Source organism: Kryptolebias marmoratus, linkage group LG7 (genome assembly GCF_001649575.2).
Source record: "Kryptolebias marmoratus isolate JLee-2015 linkage group LG7, ASM164957v2, whole genome shotgun sequence".
Taxonomy (NCBI): Eukaryota; Metazoa; Chordata; class Actinopteri; order Cyprinodontiformes; family Rivulidae; genus Kryptolebias; species Kryptolebias marmoratus.
This window is the reverse complement of record NC_051436.1, coordinates 21,872,805-21,896,179: the sequence shown is the minus strand read 5'-3', so window position 1 is coordinate 21,896,179 and position 23,375 is coordinate 21,872,805. Positions and strand designations below refer to the sequence as shown.

The 23,375-nt window shown below is 40.8% G+C and overlaps 1 protein-coding gene across 4 annotated transcripts; it reads left to right on the top strand.

Annotated features, from left to right (window-relative positions):
• The first annotated feature begins 1,645 nt into the window (after positions 1 to 1,645).
• Positions 1,646 to 23,344, top strand: tox4b (TOX high mobility group box family member 4 b). Of its 4 annotated transcripts, none has more exons than XM_017437483.3 (10): positions 4,849 to 5,207; positions 5,304 to 5,506; positions 11,662 to 11,730; positions 14,481 to 14,768; positions 14,863 to 15,123; positions 15,244 to 15,564; positions 16,277 to 16,357; positions 21,078 to 21,722; positions 21,808 to 21,962; positions 22,066 to 23,344. In XM_017437483.3, exons 2-10 carry the CDS (start codon positions 5,402 to 5,404, stop codon positions 22,121 to 22,123), a joined length of 1,983 nt encoding a protein of 660 aa, XP_017292972.1. In that variant the 5' UTR covers positions 4,849 to 5,207; positions 5,304 to 5,401; the 3' UTR covers positions 22,124 to 23,344. The 4 variants fall into 4 exon arrangements, with proteins under 4 accessions (XP_017292973.1, XP_017292972.1, XP_024866672.1 ...); XM_025010904.2 differs by having other exon boundaries at positions 4,849 to 5,211; XM_017437484.3 differs by lacking the exons at positions 4,849 to 5,207; positions 5,304 to 5,506 and adding an exon at positions 1,646 to 1,769.
• The last annotated feature ends 31 nt before the right edge of the window (positions 23,345 to 23,375 follow it).

The window sequence follows — 23,375 nt, the reverse complement described above, 5'->3', positions numbered from 1 at the left end:
GCCCTCTGTCTGCTCTCTGTCCGCTCTCTGTCTGCTCTCTGTCCGCTCTCTGTCTGCCCTCTGTCTGCTCTCTGTCCGCTCTCTGTCTGCTCTCTGTCCGCTCTCTGTCTGCTCTCTGTCTGCCCTCTGTCTGCTCTCTGTCCTCGCTCTGTCTGCCCTCTGACCGCTTTCTGTCTGCCCTCTGTCCGCTTTGGAGTAGAAACAGGTGAAGGTAAGAGCAGGGCTGTTCTTGCGCCGTGTTCCTGGATTTGTTGTCAGTTCCAGTTCCTGGATAAACCAAAATGATGCCAAGTGCAGTGGAAGTGAAACCATTGGACTGTGTGTGAATCGTTAAAAGATGTTCAGTGGAGGTTCATATTTTATTAACAGTTAGATTAAACTTTAAACGGCGTGGGCCAGGGCACTGCATGTGTGTATATGTTTGTGTGTAAATGTGTTCATTTAGCATTACTCCTTGATGAACTCTTGCAGTGTTATGTAGTCTGAGCTTGTCCTGAACGCTCGTCTCACCGCACACCTAAAATAAACTGTCTCACATCCTGCTTCATGAAGGAATGAATGCTCGTGAGCTTCTTGTTAAATTTAGGGTCTTCAACTAGTCATTTGATTCCACTTTTCTTTTTTTACAGTGTTGTGCAGGAATTGTTTTACATTGATTACTTAAACATTGTTGTCTTGCTTGTACATAAGAACAAATAAGATCATGCATTTTACCTTTTTTTAATTACATTGTTATAAAATTCATAAAAACTGCTTTAAAATGGGAATAAAGCAATTTGAAACAAATCTGTGATTGTGATGCTTTGTTTTCTACACCAGTGCTAAATGAATGTAATCCTTTAATGGGTTCATTTTTTTAAAACCTACGGTTCAAATTTTTATTACAACACAAACTGATATTAATGTAGTTTGCCTTGACTCTGAGAAGTACATTATCAATAGGCCAGGGTATCGATTAGTAATTAATTTATTTTAATAAATAAATTGGGGGCAAGTGGTGGTGCAGAGGTCAGAGAGGCGAGGCTGTAATTGGAGGTCACAGGTTCAAATCCCCAGGCCAACACGAAATTTGGGTGGTGAGGGTGAAGTGTCTGCTTTTTCCACCGCCCTCATCAGCGGTGGGCACTCAACCCTCCAGCTGCTCCCCCACTCCCTTAGATGGCAGTCCTCTGCTCCACATCTGCGTGTCAATCCACACTGAGGAAAATTAAAAAGCATTTCAAATAAAGGCTAAAATGGCAATTAAAAAAAATTAAAAACTTACAATGGTCCAACAATCTGCAAGATCAAAACACAAGACTGTAAATGAACCTAAAATAACAATAATAATTTCTTTAACATGACTACTGTTTGATATATAAAACAACAAAGATTACCTAAAATTTGACAAAACAGTTCACACATAGAAACCATCCAATGTAATGTACCGTAGCTGTGTGCTAATGTTCATTGTGATTATTTTTTCATTTTACAAATTAAACTATCAAAGTTAAATTAAAAAACTGCTTATTTGTAATTATCAACTTTAATTTGTGTTTAATTACTCGGGGCGTCTTCATGTGGTGACGTCAGCTGCTCCGCTCTCTGACTTTTATTTTGAATAATTCTGTTGCGTGATGAGGTCACTTCCGTGTACACGTACAACCTGGAAGCCGGTGCCATGTTGTGATATTTGAGGAAATAATTTGTGGGCGAAGTTCAGTAGAAAAAGTGGGATTTAAAAAAAAAAAAAAAGAAAAGGTGATTCTCATTTGAGGTTGAGCATGGAGGTAAGAGTAGTTGGTGTTAGAAATGTTTGATGTTGTAAAATATTCACATTTGAACAACAAGTCACGATGCTTGGTTTGGGACAAACACAACAAAGATGTTTCTGATGAGCGGATCACTCGGGACTGATCTGATTTATTTTAATGTCCCTTCATTTAAACTGACAGCCAAAGTCGACCTTCTTTATTTTCACACTTTAAGGGGACCTTTCAGATTTCACCCCACACTTTAAGTGTTAGCAGCTTGATTTTTTGTTGTTGTTTTTGGTGTCTCCAACCTCACTGAGAAAGCCGATTTAAGTCTTGTTTTTCATAGGAACGATACTAAGTTACGGTGAGGATTGCTTTGGACTTATTTTAGTATGCCTTTTAAACTTTTTGTTACATCATCATTAACTAGCTTGTGTGACGGCAGCATATTGTCAAATGTCGTAGTCAAATATATTAACCCACAGTGAGGTTTTGACCAAATTAATTCCGGCTTTAGGTCGACATAATAAACGACTTCCTGTCCTGGCTTTCAAAATAAAAGCAATGGGGCACAAACCCTTATGAGCAACCACAGGCTGCATATACTGATGTTATATACTTACTTTTTAAAATGGTATTTATTTATTTTACACTCTGTGCTTGTAAGCAACACATTGTCAGTAAAATAATTCAGAACACCAAGACTAGTGTTAGGTTGATGCCACAGTCGTAGTACTTTAAAATAATAATACTGATGCTTTTGGTAAAAGTAGAATAAGATTATTGAATTGGAGTTAGAGCACTTCAGATGGAAAAAATGAGAACGTACCTAACCAACTGGTCAGCTTCAGTTATCAGCCTTTACTCTTAGTTTGATTGCTGCTGAAGTGAATCACCATAATTAACTCCAAAACAGCATTTTACTATTGTGTTGTATGTGTTGACAGTCAGTGGATGCAGCTACTTACTGCCATGGCTTGATATCTTTTTAAAGTGCCTTAAACTTGGTTGCACACTACATACAGACTAATTTCAGGCCCAAACAATGCATACCTCTATGCTTTATATTTAAATTGACTTGTTGATGTTTTTTATTATTTCTTTTTGTATCTAATTGGTTGCTTTTGAGAGCCAGCTACTTTAACTTATTAAATGTTGAATCTTCAGTATGTCATCTGTTAGATGCATTAATTTAAATTCTGATTTCTTTTTTCTTTAAGCATTTCTTGTTTTGGTAGACGATTACTGAGTTTTGTTTGTCAGTAATATTTAACAGAAACATACCAAGCTGAGTTTTATGAAACTTGATAGGAAGTTAGAAGATGGGGCAAAGAAATTATGTTTTCTTCTAGGTTTGTCCCGTTTAGTATGGAAGCCAAGAGCTTAAAAAGATAATCAGTTTGTCTAATTTTCTTGCGAGACAAGCTTAAGTTGTGATAATGGTTTAAATACGTCATGACCTGGAAACGTTTGTTTTGTTTTGATAACTAGAAATTATTTTAAAATCACAAAAATGAATTCCTTCATTCCAGAAACCAGGACACGTATGTCAGCCACAGATTGAAGGTGAAAACAGAACATGAAGGATCATTAGTTTGACCCCACAGTGTCAGGGCAGCGATACTGAATGATTAACTTAAGTGGAAAACAAGAACCTCTCATTTTTCAACCATCCTGTCGAGATTACAAGAAAACAGATGATGGATCTCTCCAGAAGACAAGAAAACATAGCTTGGTTATCTTCATATAACATAATAGTCTACTCCTGATCTTGAGAAAAAAAACATTAAAATAATAATTGCTATTTGTCAGGCTTTATTTGTATTTATTTTATTTATAAAACCAGAGCATTGGTCTTGGCAGAGTTCACTTGTTTTTGTGTGTAGACGTTGGAAGCCACCGTAGCTATCCTGTGGTTATTCATGTTTTTGAATAATTTAGCATTTTTCTATTTTTGACAAATTGTTAAAAGGATATTTCTGACATTTTGAAGTGGAGTTCTACTTGTTAGCCTGAGTTTGGAAACGGAGAGTTTAGATTTGACAGGACTGATGAGCAGCTTGTTTGAACACAGCTTGAAACACTTCCAGTAGGAATTTCTAATATTTTTCTGCCAAAATATCTGTGTTGTAAAACTGACAGCGGTGTAAAGGTTTATCCATTATTGTTTGCAGGAATCACTGTAGAAGTCTGCTTGGACTTGAACAGTCTGAGTGGACCCACTCAGAGCACATTTTAGAATTTCATAGTTATTTAGCAAACAATATTATATCAACCTTTTTGTCACATTACACCATTATCTTGACAGAAATGTGAAGTTCCTGCTGGAAGTGTCTCAGGCTGCACTGGATGTGGTTACCTGCTGCTTTCTGTTTTTATGTTGGTAGAGACACTTTTTTTTTATTTTACAAAACCTACTGCCCAACCTCCCTCCAGAAAAACAAAAAATTATTTAGAAAGGATTATAAAGTGGAAACGATGGTCCTGGGTGAGCTCAGCTTTACTGCTGTTGGGCCATTGGGCTGGAAAATGAAGAAATATAAAGATCAGTCATTTTTTTAAGCAAAAACATAAATCCTGTCCTAGCTCATAAAGCGGCAGCTGAGATTAGTTCTTATTATGTGTTTTCTGCTTTTAATCAGTTTGTTGTTGTACTGATACTTGTACCACTACTTATTCCTGCATAGTTAAAGGACTAAAATGAGCACATGTGAGAAGCAGGAATTGCTGCAAGTTTGTCTTATTATTGCAGCGGTGGCTGATGGGTGAACTGGGGGCAGGAGGGGGCATACTGGATCACTACACCCAGAGGGGTGGGGGGAAGAATATTATTAAAAATTTTTTTTATTAAATTACTCATCCCTGCTTGCAAATAATCATAGAATTAAATGTAAATGGAATCCAAAATCAACAGCTGTGTGGTTCTGCAAAGAGCTACCTTTCAGTAGGATACTTGTTCCTAACTTTTCACAGAAACCCACTCCAAAATGTCCGAAATGTCCCTTTTAAAGCCGAACTGGCAAACTGAGTTTTACTTTGAAATCCGCATTGGCTCACATCCGGTTCTGGCCCGGTTCAATTTGACTGTTCTCATTGATCTAATCCATGATCCGTGTCTCGGGATCCATTGAGCGTCCTAGCCCGTCCTCGCCCGGGCCAGTGCGTCGCAGGAACGGGTTCTCCTCGGTGTGTCACGCGGGCACCTTAGACCGTTCCCCGCTCCACCGTTAGCGGCACGCGGCTGAGTGCGCGCGAGGCGGCCGTTGGCTGAATGAGGCGTTTGTGGACGGTCAGACAAACGGGCGTCTGGCTGCTGTCGGACGGAGTACCGCAGCTTTGCATCAAAGCCAGCTAAAGCTAAAACCGTGGTGGGACAAGACAAGTCAGCAAGAAAACAGACGGTTAACGGCCACGTTTACCCCGGCGGCGAGGCAGACAGTGGGCAGGTCGTTTCTGGCGCACACATGCTCGGTTTGTACGTTTATCCGCGTCAGAGCTCTCAGCGGTGACTGCTTTCGAGTCAAAACTCGAGCTAATACTGTGGCGGTATATTTGGGGCTTTTCTAGCTACCTGAACGGCTTCACCTAAAACACTTCGAGCGAAACCAAACGAAGGAAGGTATTCTGAAGGCTTCGCAGCAAACACATGAGGCCCAGCTGAAAAGATGGACCTGAATTTTTACTCGGATTTAACGGACGGTACCGGACAGCACGGTGACCCGGAGTTCCTGGATCCGCAGTCCTTCAATGGGTTTGACTCGGACAACAAGGTGACTATCAGAGCTGACAAGAAGAAGCACATTTACTGGACTAGTTCAGTCTGATTTCACTAACCTGGCTCTTGTAGTTCAAGTTAATGGTGCTCAGCTTCATGTCAGAGGGACTAGGATGGTTTTGATCCTGTTTCCTAAAGCAGAATTACTTGCCACTTTTAGTAAAATCCTTTAGTCTTGATGGGTTAAGGCTTTTATATCGAGCTGCATTTTTCTCTGTATCATTTACAGTCAAAAGTCTAAGACCTACATCAGTCACTCCTTATCAGATCTATAGTTAATATACAGTAAAATACAAAGATCATGCTCTCCGTGTGTAATTTGGACTTCTTGATAATCTGTACAGGGTGTTGATTTTCTGTAATTTATTGAACATGGACTTAACGTTCTCGTGATATTTAGGTAACCAGTAAGCATTTTCATTAAATAGTTATATGTAATTTATAGGTTAAAAACATCCTGTTATAATTTCCACACTCTGAACTGAGTGGCAATTATGGAGTATGTTTTTGGTTAATTTTACTTTCTTATGGTTTAGTTGCCACTAAGCTATTTTTCTTTGTACGGTCTTATAATTTTCTTTCCAATTTAAAAATATCTGTGCCAAGCTATATTGTTTTGTGCATCTGTGATGCGCCCAGGAGCTCGGTGAATTTCAGTGTGGTACAGTGATAGGATGCCACCTGTGCAATAAGTCCAGTCAAGAAATGTTCTCTCTACTAAATATTCCACAGTCAGCTGTTAGTGGGATTATAACAAAGTGGAACCAACGTACTGCAGAGTCAATAGTTACAGACCTCCAAACTTCATGAGGCCTTCAGATCAGCTCAAGAACAAGAACAGTATAGAGAGCTGCAGGGAATGGGTTTCCATGGCTGAGCAGCTGCATCCAAGCCTTACATCAGCAAGTGTAAAGCGTTGGATGCAGTGTTGTAAAGCATGCCGCCACTGGACTCTAAAGCAGTGGAGACGTGTCCTCTGGAGGGACAAATCACACTTCTCTGTTTGGCAATCTGATGGACGAGTCTGAGTTTGGCGGTTGCCAGGAGAACAATACTAGTCTGACTGCATTGTGCCAAGTATAAAGTTTGATATAAGGGGGATTATGGTGTGGGGTTGTTTTTCAGGATGTGGGCTCAGCCGTTTAGTTCCAGTGAAAAGAACTCTCAATGCTTCAGCATACCAAGACATGTTGGCCAATTCCATGCTCCCAACTTTGTGGGAACAGTTTGGGATGGCCTCATCCCATTCCAACATGACATGGAGCAGTGCACAAAGCAAGGTCCATAAAGACATGGATGAGCGAGTTTGGTGTGGAAGAACTTGACTGACCTGCACAGAGTCCTGACCTCAACCTGACAAAACACCTTTGGGATGAATTAGAGCAGAGACTGGCCTTCTGTCCAACATCAGTCTGACCTCCCAAATAGGGGTGGGCGATATGGCTCAAACAATAATGATAAATTTTGTGATATAACAAATAAAAAACAAACAAATAGGTATTCATTTGACAAGATTAACCTAACGTGTTGCTTTGCAGTATTATATAAAACCTAAAAACCAGCGTTAATTTTACTGCAATTACTTTATTTAGTAAAATGTTTAATTTCAAAGTATAAAAAGAAAAACAATCCTTCTGTTATTTAGATTGCAAAAGTCTGCACAAAATATAGAACAACAACATCCACCACACAAACTAAAGTGCAGGTGCAGTTCCCAAAAAAACTAAATAAAATGAAAGCTTAAGATCTGTTGAGCATAAAACATGCTGCCTTTAAATTAGGTATAACTTCCAAAACTTGTGACAAATGCTGAAAACAAATGAAATGCTGCCTGAAGGGATTGTTGGTCATTGGCAGAACATAGCCATCTAGCTGGTTATCATTTATCAAGTTTTTTTCAAGAACACAAGTCTATTCTCTGAAGCAGGTTTCAGTGCAGACCCATTACTCAACAATGTTCCCTCCTGTGCTGAACAGCCTTTCAGAGGCTGCACGAGTGGCTTGGATGCACAGGTATTTTTCTTCCAACGGCTAACCTGAGGAAAAATAACCTCGTGCACTTTCCACCAGTTAAAAGAATCACTCTCACGATCTGCTGGAGGACAATCTAGGTAGTTGTTTAACTGCCTGAATTCTCTCCCTTGGAGATGGTCCTGTTCCTGGTCTGTCACTTACTGCAGCCCTTCTAAAGAAGCTTCCGAGGCTCTTCTTTGGCAACTTTGCATCACTTGGGCCTGGGGTGTCTTCAGCTGACCCTGAAGCTTGTTGTGGCGTTTCAGCTTCCTCTATTCCTCGCAGGAATGATTCCAATTCGCTGACTGCTCTGTCTTTGATTACCTGGCTCTTTTCTTGGGCCATGTACCGACTGTGGAACTGTGGGTCAAGCATGGTTGCCAGATTCATTAATTCCACAACCACTGGGTCTTCTTCATATTTGGTGTTCAAGTACTCCAGTATTGAGCTTTTTATGGATTTTGTGAGTTCTGTGTCATTCTCCTTCATGAGAAGAATGCTAGTGTTGGACAGCTGAAGGACAGGCTTCAAACACGAGATGGTAAAATGATCCTCGGCAGACAGAGCATCAGTAAACTCGACAGAGGACTCAGAGCTTTGCTCACAGAATCGAGAAACTGCAGATCTTACCATGTGGGGACCAGGTGCCTTGTTGGTCAGCAGCTAAGACCTGGGTGATGGGCTTTTATTGCTCCAACACATGCTGGATCATTTTCTGTCTGGACCCCCATCTCGTGTGAGAGTCCTCATCATCATCATCATCATCAATCATAATTGACAGAAATAAAGGCTGGAAAACATCAGTCTGTTTGGAATTAATCTATATAATGTTTCACTTAGTGAATAGAGTTACTGAAAGAAATGAACTCTTCAGTATTGTAATTTATTGTGATGCACCTGTGTTTGTGCGAACTCTAATATCTAATAGCTTACGTAACTGTGAAATAAATGAGGGAAACTTACCGATGGCGATATGAAGGCGATCCCCAAAGCAAGACAGTCGCGTCCAGTTATTCAGTTTGAGCGCTTTGACAACATTAGCACTGCTGTCCGTTGTTATGCACACCTGTTTTTCTTCATTGAGGTGCCACGGTTAGAGAAAGTCTTTTAAGCCAGTTGCAATATTCTCTCCTGTGTGATCCTCAGGAAAGTAGCTAGTCAGTCTCCAGGTTTGAGCTGCACAGTTCCCATTCGCTGTTAATATAGTGCACAGTCAGACTCCGGTAAGGCTCTACGGTCTGACTTGACCATAAATCGGTGGTCGATTCATAGTATTTCGCAGATGACAGTATCGCTTGAACCTTTTTATGGTATTCTTCATACATGTCTGGGAAAAATATTTCCTTTTTGGGAGAGTCTATCGTGGGCCTAGCTTCTTAACAAGATGACTGAAGCCTTCCTTCTCTACAGTTTGGATTGGCATCATATCTTTTGCCAAACAAATTGTGACAGCTTGAGTAATATCATTCGCTTGCTTGATTTATCATACGGGGTACAGCTGGCGAGGGACTCGGCGATGCCATGCTGAACTAGCTTACATTGTTTTGGTTGTGTAGTGTTAGCTGACAAACTTTCCTCCTGGACTTTCATATAATCCTGGTAAAGACACAGGTGCTGATGCTTGAGATGGTGAAATAAGTTAGAGTTATTTCCCCCTTTCGATATTCCAGGCTTCTTGCAGTCCTTGCATATTACTGTGGTCTGTTCTGTATCTGCTCGAATGTATCCAGAATAATTCCACACCACTGAAGTACCTCATTTCTTGGGAACTAATTCTTCAGCAGTAACGCTTTCAGCCATGTTTGCCTTCACATTTATAACTTGAATAATGCTGCATGAACCACGTGAGCGTAATCCGCTGTGTGGTGGGATGACATATTTACGCCATAAAATTAGTATTTCATGATATAATTTATTTTCCTGGCCACGTTTTTTGTTTACCGGCGTTAAAATGAATAATATGATATGACCCAGCCCTACCCACAATTGTGCTATTTGAAGAATGGTCAAAATTTCCCAGAGACGCACTCCTAAACCTTGCAAAAAGCCTTCCCAGAAGAGCTGAATCTGTTATAGCTGCAAAGAGTGGGCCAACATCAAAACGCCACAGATTAGAAAAGGTCATATGTGTGTGAAGGGAAGCGAGTAAATACTTTTGCCAATATAGTGTGTATAAATATACATATAACAAATGTAGCTCATGTGCTTTGGCCACCTTTTATTTTGCACAGTTCTTGTTGATTGCTTAAAAATTCACAATTCCAGGTGAAACCAAGATATTTTTTGTTGTTTTTTAATCACCAATATCCATCTAAGGCCATCCATTATCTGCTGCTTGTTCTGGAGTCTGGTCTCTCCACAGCCACCTCTTCCAGACATTCGTTTTTGCGCACACCTTTCATCTTCCATGAGACACATAGATCAGAATTCCTAGGAAGCTCCTCCTTCCACCTCCAGTGTTAAAACGGGTTTCTTCCCACTGGCTTCTCAAGTCTCCTGTCCTTGTACAGATTTTTGCTTCCCTTACTGCGACCAGACATCTTTATTAAACCGACTGAGATGGCCATAGCCACAAAGAGCTGCCTGTGTCTCCACGATCTTTTTAAGTTTATAGGTTTATAAGTTTTGCTGGAACAGTTTTAAAAACAGCTGTATTTTCTACCAGCCTTGGCTAGCTGCTTCTCCAAAATGACTCCAATAAATTATGGGCTTTTCCGCATAAACATGCCCAAAATAACTTCTGACCAATCACGCAGTACTTGGCGCAAACCCCTGTGGGAAAAAGTCTGTCCTGAGCCTTGTGTCAAGAAGCAGTGGATGAAGCTGCTACGCAAACAAAATGACGCAATTTTTATCACACAGCCATGTGAATGAGAGCCGACTTTGTGACTTCTCATGGAGTATGGAAAGGTCTTGAGAGCCCAGCTACCATGCGGAGAAAACTCATTTCAAACGCCTGTATCTGAGATATCATTCTTTCAGTCATTACCCAAAGTTCATGACCATAGGTGAGGGTAGGAATGTAGACCAGCTGGGAAACAGAGAGTTTTGTTGCTTAACAACTCAGTAGCTCTACACTACAGTAAAAAATCTTGTATTTATGTTGTTCCACAAATTTTTCCTTCTTTTTTTATACAAGGTGTCAGCAAATTTTTATTTTATACAGCTTGGGTTGCGCTATGTACATTATGTTGAGAAGGTAGGCTGTACTGTGGCTACAAGGCTCCAAAAAGCAACAAAAACCTATTTTCTTCACCACAGCTATGAGTTAGTCATCAATAGTGATAAATTTAGTCACCAGTTCTGTGATCCTTATTGCCTTATCCCATTGAAACTTGTCTCTTCTGTTTAATTTCTAAAGTGTGTTGCTTCAGTTAGTATCTCACGGGGCTGTGACTCTCGGAGTCTAGTTGGCAAATGGCATTTGCAAAGGACTTTCCAAAATGTTCATGAGGATTCTCAATTTTCTTATGTGAGTCGCAGAGACTTGCAGTATTGTTGCTTGAATTTTGGCCATGTTCAAAACATTTGACAGATTTTTTTCTCAAATTGGTTGCAGAGTTGTTGGCATCTGGACCCTTTCTCGGTTTAGTTTCCATAATTTTAGAGCACTCAAGCTGTATTTTGACACCTGTCCAGCTCTCCTTATGACAGAAAACATCTGAAGCCACCCGCCTGAACATCCATGTCTGTCCATCTTAATTTCAAAAGTGTACTCCAGTAGATTAAATCATAAATGTGGGGGAGGCTGTCATAGAATAATGTGCATGGCCTAGAATATAGTTTTTGAGCTTTAAGAGTTAGTTGGCTAAACTCTGTGTACTCAGCTCAGGACATCCCAAGGTCAGTTCCATTGTCTACAGATCTTATTTACAAACCCAGTTCTGTTTAACATGACGTTTCAGCAGTCTCCTCTCTCATTCCCTTTACATTGGTTGGTTGTGTTGCTGCATTGAATTGTGAGTCTGCTTCACATTGTGAGTGTTAATTCTGGTAAATAAAAATGTGAAAAGGAAGCCAGTCAGTCTTTGGCTTCTGTGATGACCACCATCTTTGTTCACTCTTTAATTCATTTTAGATTAGGAGAGCTCATGGGAAAAAAACTTCCTTAAACTTTCACATCTGTTTTTTTTTCAGTTTCCTGGAGGCAGTGACAACTACCTGACAATATCGGGGTCCAGCCATCCCTTCCTCTCTTCTTCTGAGGTAGGGCTAACCTTTTTACAGTGGCAATTTATTTGTTTTATTCAGAAATAGAAAGTAGCAAATTACACTGTAATTGAGTATGAATTTTGTGTATTTTTTACTCTAAGTCATTAATCTCATTTGTACTTTTACTTGAGTATGTTTTATTTCAAGTATTGTACTTGGTTACATCTGAAATCCCATCTGTTACGGAGTAAAACAAAATACAGACATGGGCAGGTCATTTAGGGGTTAGTTCGACATGTTTTATTATTGAACAAGCTGAGCACCGTGGGATGGTCTGCACTGAAATGACAATTTATTCTCTCTAAGCATTTTAAATATCATGTGTGGACATGTTTTATTTTGTAATTGCATATTAAATTGTGAGGCCTTTTATTTATTTAAGAAAGGAAAATGTTCTTCTTGTCCTTAGTGCACCGCAGGAGAGTTGTCTTCCTGCTGTAAAATAACTAACTTTTACTCAAAGTAAATTTTTAATGACTTTAATTTGAATGGATTTTTATACAAGTAACTTTACTTGTGCTTGAATAAAATTACAAAAGAGTAGCTGTACTTTTACTTAGTATATTATTTTAGTACCAGTGACGTGCGGTGAGGTTCATGGTTGGTGAGGCACTGACTCCTTTAGAGTCAGATTTACAAATATATAAACCCAAAAGGGCAGCCTATTCAATTGGCTGCTGGTTATTTCATATCTCATCAGCGTTCTTCACACACACACACACTCTCTCTGTCTCTCTCTTACTCTCTCACACACACACGCGCGCGTTTCGGCAGTCCGATGGAGCAAAACACAAAAATTAACGGCTGGCAGCAGTGCACGTGACTCTCACACTCGCCTCTGCGTGAAAGGACAGCAGCAACAAGCTCCCATTGGCTCACGTGCGCCCCCTTCAGTGTGGCAGAGTACTGCCTGCCTCTCCCTGTGCCTTTTCACCGCGGTTTTATGTCCCCTCAGCAAAACTAAATATGTCACTAACAAACATTAAACGTAAATGGTTAAAGACATTAGCCAGACTGTGGAAAATCAAGATATATAAACCATTATATTGGCGACATGCAGCGATACGGCAACAGGCACGGGCCAATTGCATGTATCAGCCCAGTTTGTGATGGATTGCACATTCTGAGGTGAGGCTCGGCTCGTTGCTGCCGCACCTTGCATTTCACCCTTGTATTTGAACAGGAAATATGCAATTTTAGCGATTTCAGCGATTTTGACTATAAAAATGTTCAAAACTTTGTTATACATAAAGATCAGTGGACAAATATTAATATTCATTTATGTTATCTTTTTTTTTTCTTGTCATGATGCCTCCCCTGACCGCACGTCCCTGTTTAGTACTTTCTCTCTCTGCTAATTAGCCATGTGTGAATTACCCGACACTGAACACTATGAAGCAAGTTCATATGAAGCATGACTTTCTTCCCTCAGCGTGGTTTGACAAAATCTAAAACTACTATTATTTCAAAGGTTCAGATGCATCTTCGTTAACCCAGACTTTCTACTTTGTGATACTGAAAACTCTGACTTTCGGGTCAACTTGGGCTGGAAATCAGGTTTTGTAGTATCCCCCACTGAAGACTTATAATTGTCCAGTAATTCCACAAAAAGTAAAAATTAAGTCTGTAAGATAAAAACACAACCACTCTCTTGTTGCCCATCTTGCAGTTCCTGTTGGAGAGATTTCTCACCCTCAGGTCAAGATGCCCAGCTGCAACTCAAACAGATTAAATATTATTTTATACCAGTTTTTAAAAAAGAAAAGGATGTGAAGGAAACACAATTAGAATAATAGTTTATTTAGAAAAAAAATCTTTCAGAATAAGATCTGTCTAAACCAACTTAACTTTATAAATCTGAGACAGGAGTAACTGTGACCCAGTGACTTTTTCAGCCTGTCTGGGTGATCTGCCAGGGTAGAATTTATGTATGAAAGTGTTTCACACCTCCCACTCATATTCAGATGCATTTCAGTGATGCTGTATTCAGAGAGCTTTTTATAAACACTGAGTCATCAAACACCTTGTCAGAACACACGGTCAAAAAGGTGAAACATTGACTCCTCTGAACAAAAATTTTAAACATCAAACTAGTGACCTGTCCAGAGTGTAGTAGGCTTGACTTCCTGTAACGGATAGAATATAATCCGACCTGCCGCCCAGCGACCGAACAGGATAAGAATAGACATTTGGATGCCGACTATTACATCGTCATCAAATTCACAATATCAGGTTTTCCAGCAGAAACATTGTCATACACTTGTAGGAAGTGATGTAAGCTACACGGGAAGTGCTGGGTGGTGCTGCTATTCCCACTTGCAAATGTTCTAAAAAGTTCATGTAAATAACTGTTAAATGTAAAATTGACAGCAATGTAAAGATGTTTTAAATGGTGTTTGCATGAAACACCTTCAGACATTTAGACATTTGAGTTGTTGTAACACAGCAGCAATCCACTTTGGCCTCGGCCCCGCTCAGACTAGCCTTTAACTCATCAGTCAGTCAAAATTAAACACTATTTCTCCAAACTGAGGTTGTTGAAAGAAGTCAAACATTTCCACAGCTTTTCAATTTAAAAAATGTGAACTATCACTTGATGTTGTGCAGGTTAGTTTTTCATAATGGTTAAACTTGCTGGTTAAAGTGAGAAAGTTCCATGATACCACGGGAAAAAACACATTTCCATTCGTAATTCTTATTTTGTGTGTTTTTGTTCGTCTTCTTTGGGCCCCACCTTTCCTCAGACATTTCACACCCCCAGCCTTGGCGATGAAGAGTTTGAGATCCCTCCCATCTCTTTGGATCCAGACTCAGCTCTCACTGTGTCCGATGTGGTGTCTCATTTTGGGGAGTTGTCGGATACCAGTCCTTCAGATAGCGTGGTTGTACCGGGGAACGCCGTGGTCGAAGGGGACGACCCGTCCTTCGCTTCCACTTACGTCAGCGCCCCCACTCAGGGACTGGAGCACCTGAGTCTGGGGGTCATGAACCAAGCAGGAGGCAATGCTCTATTGGGGTCATCACTGGGGATGGTGAGGAGTACAAAATGTTTGAATGATCTGAAATAGATAAATCACCACAATTTTTAAATTTTAATTTCTGCCTCTTCTCTCTTTTCTTCCTCAGGATCTTGGTCATCCAATGGGGTCTCAGTTTAGCAGTTCCTCTCCGGTGACCATTGACGTCCCACTGGGGGACATGGGTCAAGGCTTATTGGGCTCTAACCAGCTGACCACAATCGACCAGTCAGAGCTCAGTGCTCAGCTGGGGCTCGGTCTGGGAGGTGGGAACATATTGCAACAACCCCATTCACCTGAAAATCCTTTATCGGCTACTGCTTCTCCTACCAGCTCACTCCAGGATGATGACATGGATGATTTCAGAAGGGTCAGTCGTCAGGACTGGGCAAAAGATCTAAAATATCTTCTGTACTGAGTTTATCTTGAACTCCTTTTATACTTTAAGTTTATCCTCAAACATTGCTTATTGTCTCCCTCCCTTCATCAGAGCGTACTTGTTGAATCTCCGGTCTCTCTGGCTGTCTCTCCTGGAGTCATCTCCCTCGATCCCTCTTTATCTGAGTCCCTGGTCTCTGCCCCGACCTCCAGCATGTCCTCAGCTGTTGGACGAAAAGGAGGAGCAGTAGGAGGCAAGAAAGGGAGGAAGAAGAAAGACCCCAATGAGCCTCAGAAACCTGTGTCAGCCTATGCTCTGTTCTTCAGGGACACACAGGCAGCCATTAAGGGACAAAACCCTAACGCCACATTTGGAGAAGTCTCGAAGATAGTGGCCTCCATGTGGGACAGTTTGGGGGAGGAACAAAAACAAGTAAGGGAGTTACTAGCACTTATAGGGAAAACAAGATTAGTTTTTCTGATGGGAAATGGTGATAGGATAATCCCTATTGGTGCACTGATTGTAGTTTTCTGTATGAGTTAACAATGTGAGAGGTTACAATAAACCTTAAGGCATTTGAAAGTTTAAAATTTAACTAACAAGAAATAACAGCATATCTTCAATGTTCATTTATTGAGGTCATTATGTAAGTTTTGTTGAAAATACAACACTTTCAGATATCTTGCTAATTTTTACTCAGTCATCATATTTTCTGAGATGTGAACAAAACTTGTCTAATTTGAGGTCATTAGAATTCTGACAGTGTTTTGTTGTTACTTTACTAATATTTTTTTCGAGTTTCCAAAGAAAATTGACAAAAAATGTTCAACTAATGAGTAAAAGCACACTTATTTCCACTTGACAGGAAACTGCATTTTTCAAAAGAACAACTGGATTAAAGATTAGTCACTAAGAGTTGGTGTTTTGCTATGGTGTGTTCGCTTACAGGGGAAAAATCTGTTTGTTGAGTGTCTGATCTGTCAGTCACGGGTCAAGATTAAAAATCAGCTGCACATCTGCAGTAGTCCCATCGATTTAGAATTTGAAATGGGCTGGGATGATGATTGACTTTTTTTTAGTTTTTTACTGTGGGATAAGTTTCCTCATTCTTCATGTGAGTGAATACTTTTATTCTTTATTTTAGGTTTACAAGAGGAAAAATGAAGCTGCAAAGAAGGATTACTTAAAAGCACTTGCAGAGTACAGGGGAAGCAAAATATCTCAGGTGAGTAAACATAAAAAGTGTGTATGTATATGTGTGTATTTTTTATTATTTTTTTAATTCTTTCAAGTTTGGCGTTTCCTCACAGTAAAAAAACTAAGAATTATGCGGCGTGTCACAATTTTCGCTCATACTTATTATTTTATTTCTGTCTGTATGAATCTACAGATCTCTGGTAAATTCGGTGTGAAAACTTGAGAATGACAGCCTCGTTGATCCAGTTGACACATGGCGAATTTTTAGAATATCTAAAATTTGATAAAGATTACATGATTATCCTTTTTTCCATTTTACATATAGTGTGATTAGATTGAAAATAGAGAATATAAAAGTGACATGTCACATATTCTGATAGAAATGCTGAGCTCACCCATGACCTTAGTTTCCAATTTATAATTTTTCCATAATAAACTATGATTGTAGAAATAGACGCAGAGATGCTCAGAGTTCATTGTTTCTTTTATTTGGGTGGGAGTTGTGTCAAAAAACCACCATTAGAAAACAACTTGCTGTGTCACTGCCAGGTCCCAGTCAATGTCAGTTTATTTATATAACACATAAAAACAGCAGATGTTGACCAAAGTGCTGTACATTAATGAAAGAAAACAAGATAACAACAATAAGAACAAAAAAGTATATTTAAAAGTAAAGTAAAACTAAAAAACAAATTCTCCTTAACTATCATAAATTCAATAAAAGAAAACTCAGACTATGTTCCAAGAATTCTTAAGCAAAGATTTAAAAGTCTCAACAGTCTCAGCCTTCCGTACATAAAAAGGTAAACCATTCCAAAGTTTAGGAGTACAGATAGCAAAAGCTACATCACCTGCAAGTTTTAACCTGGATCTTGGAACATCTAAGAGAAGCTGGTTGGTTGACCGAAGTGCTCTTACTGGAGTGTAGATCTTAAGAAGATCACAGAGATATGATGGGGTCAAACCTTTTAAAGATTTTAAAACAAGCAATAAAATCTTAAAATCGATCCTAAAACGAACAGGAAGCCAGCGAAGAGAAGCCAGAACCAGAGATATATGATCCCGTTTTTAGTACCTGTTAAAAGACGAGCTGCTGCATTTTGGACGGTTTGTAGACGATGCAGAGATGATTGTCTAGTCCAACATAAAAGGCATTATAATTATCCAGCTGAGAAGTAATAACAGCATGTATCACTTTTTCAAGGTTTTTGTTTGGAAGGTATGACTTCACCTTGGCCATTTGACTTAGCTGGAAAAAAGCAGGACTTTGTGACAGCAATGATCTGTTTGTCTAGTTTAAAAGCACTATCAAAAATGAAACCCAAGTTTCTGACAACAGAGCGACTGAACTTGTCAAGGGTCATACATTTCCCAAAGCTGACAACATCAGTCTTATTTTCATTAAAGTTCAAGAGGTTTAATTTCAACCAGATTTTAATATCAATAAGACAGTTCAAGAGTGGTTGAAGAGGACTGACACTGTCGTGTTTAATTGGCAGATAAATTTGAGCGTCATCAGCAAAAAAATGGAAGAGGATATTATGTTTTATAAAATGGAACCCAAAGGCAAAATATAAAGGTTAAAAAGTAGCAGACCTGGAATAGAGCCTTGAGGGACCCCGCAAGTCAAAGGAGCAGTAGAAGAAGAACATGCACCTAAATTAACAGAAAAACTCCTATTTGTAAGATAAGATTTAAACCACGTTAAAACTTTACCTTGGATTCTAACCACCTGCTCAAGTCCAGGAAGTAAAACATTGTGGTCCACCGTATCAAAGGCAGCTAAAAGGTCCAAAAGTACCAAAACAGCAAAGCTCCCTGAATCAGCTATTAAAAACCCTTAAAAGGGCTGTCTCTGTGCTGTGATGGGACTTAAAACCTGACTGGAATTTTTTACCAATGTTATGAGCTGCTAGAAAACTCTGAAGTTGGACAAAAACAACTTTTTCTAAAATTTTCAACAAAAAAGGTAGTTTTGAAATTGGTCTAAAATTTGCTTGATCAAGAATGGCTTGATCAAGGCTTGCCTTTCTTATAAGAGGCTGAACTATAACATGTTTCATGTTGTTTCATTCAGACATGGCCGAGGTAGAGACTTGGGCCTTTTGCTCTTCAACGGAGCAACAGAGTTCAGAATGTCAGCACAAGTAGAGTTCAAAAGCCCAACGAGCTCCTCCACACTGGAACCAGAGCATAACTTTGGGTTGCAGGAAAAAAACAGTGCAGTGTTGGAGTTATTTGGGAGTGCATAATGCACAGATGGTCCAGGACAATGCTTTCTACCAGAGACCCCAGCAGTGAATAGAACAGGGAGGTGGTCTGATAAAAGAAGTCCACCAATTTCCAGAGCTCACATTTAAACCATAAGACTGGACTAGATCAGGTGTGTCCTTTTTCATGGGTAGTGTCGGTGACAGACTGTGTGAGGTTCAAAGAGTCAATAATGTTGACCACAGTGGACCAACAGACGTGGATATTAAAGTCACCAACTAATAAAAGACGATCATATGGTAACATTAGATCTGTCATAAAATCACTGAATTCCTTAATGAAATCCTTTTTAAACTTAGGTGGATGGTAAATTATTACAAAGAGTAAAGGCGGAGAAACATTTAACTCCAACATCTGATGCTCAAAAGTCAAATAAGATTAGTAGGAAGGAGCCAACAGCTAAAACTAGATTTAAAAATAGAAGCCAATCCGCCTCCATTTCCAGTAGTCCGAGGAGAGCTGAAGAAAGAGCAGTCAGGAGGGAGAAGTTCAGATTAGAGAGCCAACTGACCAACATGAAGCAAAGTCTCAGTCAGAAACATAAAATCCAGTTTACAGAAAAAAAAAGTAATTCAAGATGACTCTCTCCACATCGAGAGGAGCCAGTTGAGGTGGCTCGGGCATTTGATTAGGATGCCTCCTGGACGCCTCCCTGGTGAGGTGTTCCGGGTACGTCCCACCGGGAGGAGGCCCAGAGGAAGACCCAGGACACGCTGGAGGGACTATGTTTCTCGGCTGGCCTGGGAACGCCTTGGGATTCCCCCGGAGGAGCTGGCCCAAGTGGCTGGGGAGAGGGAAGTCTGGGTCTCCCTGCTTAGGCTGCTGCCCCCGCGACCCGACCCTGGATAAGCAGAAGAGAATGGATGGATGGATGGATTCAAGATGGTCTTATTTGGTAAAGACCTAGTATTCAGCAAGGGTGTCCAGGGAGCAGAATCTGAGTTGTCAAGAGCAGGTGCACAGGCCAGACAGCAGAGGTTCCTCAGATTGGCACTACATCTGGGAATCCTTTCCCTCCGCCAACATGTCAAAGAGTGTAGATCTAAACACGGAATCATATGTTGAATCCAACGATGCCTCCATTCATATGTATAATTGTTTGCATGGAAGCAGAACCAGCTGGCCAGATGACTTCAGGGCTCCTTTGATTTTCACCAGCAAGCCTCCACGCTTACTGTGTCTCTTTCAGCAGCGCCATGGGCGTCACTGCAGTGAGGGAGCGCAGGGCGCATAACGCAGAAAATCTGGTAGATTCGACAACAACAAAGGTTTTGTTGAATAACCCCCTAAACCAGATGATGGTAGTTTAACATGACAGAGGCTGAGAACTGTGCGATCGTAGATCAACAGAGCAGAGGCATCAGAACAAAAAACAGTAAAAAACAAACGGAGCATAGGGCTACGTGGCAGACGGCTGGCCATAACCGGCGCCATCTTCATCTTGAATGATCAAGTTTAACTCACCGGTGTAAATTTTTTTAAAAGAGACACCCATGAAAGTTGTAATTTGCCCATTTTATTTAGACTTTGAATATTTGACAATCACTGCACATCCCTGTTTAGTTTAAGATGATATTCACTTGTTTTAGTCTGTCTTCCAAGGCTGCCTTATGATTGGCTGGAAGCCTGACTCAAACTTTTCTCTTTTCAGCTGGCTTTAATATTGGGATAGTATATGTTAGCAGTTTTCATATTAAGGAGAATCCTAATGATCAGTTATTGTCCCGTCCTGTTTCTTGTGTTTAAAGTCCAGCAGATGAGACAGGAGGACTTGATTAAAATATTAATGTTAGTGATACATGTTTTATTAAATTAGATTCAATATCACGTTCTCCCGTGGAATTAGTCCGGGTACTCTGGTTTCCTCCCACAGACCAAACCAGTGCATTTTAGCTTAATTGGTAAATCTAAATTGTCTTAAAAATTGAGTAAGAGTATGGTTACTAGTCTCTATTGCCCCTTTCACACGGGCTCTAAAGGTCCCGGCTTCACTCTACTCGGCTTGCTTTGCGCGTGTTTACATCATTTTTTTGAGGTCTGTTGCTTCGGAGTAGGCCCTACGGCTGGCCCTGCTTCGTGGGCGACGCAATCTTAGCTCCTGTTCACTCATTGGTCGTGGGTGTGACCAGATTCAAGCATAAAGAGCGAACGGTAGGAATATAAACAACAGCGTTAGCTTACCCTCCAACATTTAGCCGTCTGTCCCCCAGCTGAAGGCGCTGTAAAGCCTGAAATCTCTGGCGGATAACAGCTGTCCTACTCTGTGCAACAATCGCAGCATTTCTTCCACTGCGCCTCTCTTCCTGAAGTCTCAGGAGAATCCCCAGAAGTTTAAAAAACAGCAACAACACAGGGCCAACGTTGTCCATAGCGCTTCTGTTGTTTACACAACTTGCGCTAAGTTTCGGTAGCAATGTCATAAAACAGACGACCTGTTTGAAATAATTCTTGTTTCTGTTCAATTTGTCATCCCTCAGGCTCCTATTGAAGTCATGGACACAGCCCCGTCACCCCCACCTCCAGCTCCTCCAGTCACAACCGCCCCCACCTCTACCCCGACGCCCCGCCCTACCAGGTCACAGCACTACAACCCAGAGGAGAACACCATCACCAACATCTGCACCTCCAACATCATCCTGGACCTGCCTCAGGTCACCACGCGCTCTCGCACTGGCGCCATCAAGCCCCAGGCTCCGCCCACCAGCGCCACGCCCAACCCCCCCACTGTCACCAAGATTATAATCAAACAGATGCCGCTGCCCTCTGGTGGCGTGTCGGTCACCTCCACGACCGCCTCTTCGCCACGCCAGCCGCCACCGCTGCAGCAAATGCAGAGCACCCCTCCCCCACCCCGGCTTCAGCAGATGGTGCATGCCCAGGCTCCGCCTCCACTCCAGGCCAAACCGCGGGGTGGGGGGGCAGCTGCGGCCACTGCTCCGCCTCCGCTGCAGATTAAAGTTGTCCCGTCATCTCGGCAGTCGGACCCAAGAAAACCGATCATTCTGACGTCATCCAGCGAAGCAGCCACGTCGGTTACATCCTCATCAGATGTGACGGTGGAGGTGGGGCAGACGGACGCTGTGATGGTGGCAGGAGACGAAGTGGGGGAGGCAGAGGAGGGGGTAAGTTGTGAATTTATACCTTAACGTTACCATTAGCTGAATATGTTTGCCTTTAAAACCTGGATTGGATCGTCTTCTTTTACAGATGGAGGTGGAGCTGAACGTAGCGCCGGGTCCCAGTGTGACCCCCACAGCTCCTCCCAATATTTGCTTGCGTGCCGGTTGCACCAACCCTGCTGTGGAGAGCAAAGACTGGGACAAGGAGTACTGCAGCAATGAGTGTGTTGCCACACACTGCAGGTGAGCACACACACAAAAAGCTTGTTCTCTGTAACAATTATTGAAACATTAGGACTACAAGGAGCAAAGTTTGTTTGTCGAACCTTTTGTTTCTCTTCCACAGAGATGTGTTCATGGCCTGGTGCGCCATCCGAGGACAAAACTCTACCACTGTCACATAGAAAAAGGACACATTTACTTACAGAGACTCAGAGACAACACATGTACTGCAAACAAACAAGAATGACTGACTCAGGTGTTGGCCCGTACTGCTTTATTCTTTTCACTCTCACATCATCTCGGGGACAAGAACCACCTCACAGTCGCAGGAAGGGGATCAGAAAGCTTCCTGTAACACTCTTATTATGGTTTGTATGCACTGCGATTGTACCAGTGTTCACACGGGGAGATAGATGGCAACGCTGCTCCAGTCATTGATCAATTATTGTAAATCTAAATGTCGGGGTTGATAAAAATTTTATATGAACTTTGTGGTGTTTTTAATGTCAAAGAAGTGCAGGAGGAATCATGCCTTTGCATTTTCAAGAATTTCAAGAATCGTTTGTGTGTTTGTAAGCTCTTCGCTTTGCTGTTACAATGAGGACTGATTGTTAATGAAGTCTGAAAGATTTAATTTTCTGTTTCAGTAACGTGATTGTGTTTGTGTCAACTGGACAGGAGCTACTTCAGACATTTGAACCCAACAACTGCACCAAGCACAATACCCTTTTTCTCTCTTTTTTGGTTTCCCCGCGAAAAAGTACAAGAGTGTAATTATTAAGACAAGGCTTGAAAAAGATCAGCCAAGAGCTAAATTCTGCTGATCACTGCTACAGGACCAGGGAAGGAATTAAATAAATAAAAAAAAGTTGTTACTTGACACATTCAAAACATGTGCTAACATCTTTCTCATTGTTCCTGCTACATTTAAACTTTTTAAACGTGGTGCATACTTTTGCTTTATGAGAAAAATTGTTGGAAGATGTTTGAGGATGAAATCAATATTAAAATGATAAACACACCAGCTCTGACAGCACTGTTTACTGTAAAGGGAATACAGTATAAATGTGTTTTTACATGATGAATTAAAGAAAAACTGAAAGGTCGACTTTTTAATTACTGCTTCCAAACAACTGTTCAAAGTCTGAGAAAATGATGCTGTTAGTGGTGTGGTCTATTGTAGATATCCTGGAAATGTTTTTAATTATGAAATAAAATATTTTATGTTGTCATATACATTAAGATTGTGCATTTTCATCACATGATTACATCAGATATTAACAGGTCATCTGTTTTGTCACTCTGGATGTTTATTATTCTGTTTTTTTTTCCTATTTGCTTTTCAAAACAAAGACATGTTTGTTAATTTATAATGAGTTAATAAAATACCAAGAAATTACCAATGAAGCCTGATTTCAACCTCCCCCCCCCCCC

Coding starts and splice junctions, on each gene's coding strand:
- tox4b (XM_017437483.3), top strand. CDS start 5,402: ATGGACCTGAATTTTTACTCGGATTTAACGGACGGTACCGGACAGCAC. Junction 15,124..15,243: donor ACATGGATGATTTCAGAAGG/GTCAGTCGTCAG, acceptor TCCCTTCATCAG/AGCGTACTTGTTGAATCTCC. Junction 16,358..21,077: donor GGGGAAGCAAAATATCTCAG/GTGAGTAAACAT, acceptor GTCATCCCTCAG/GCTCCTATTGAAGTCATGGA.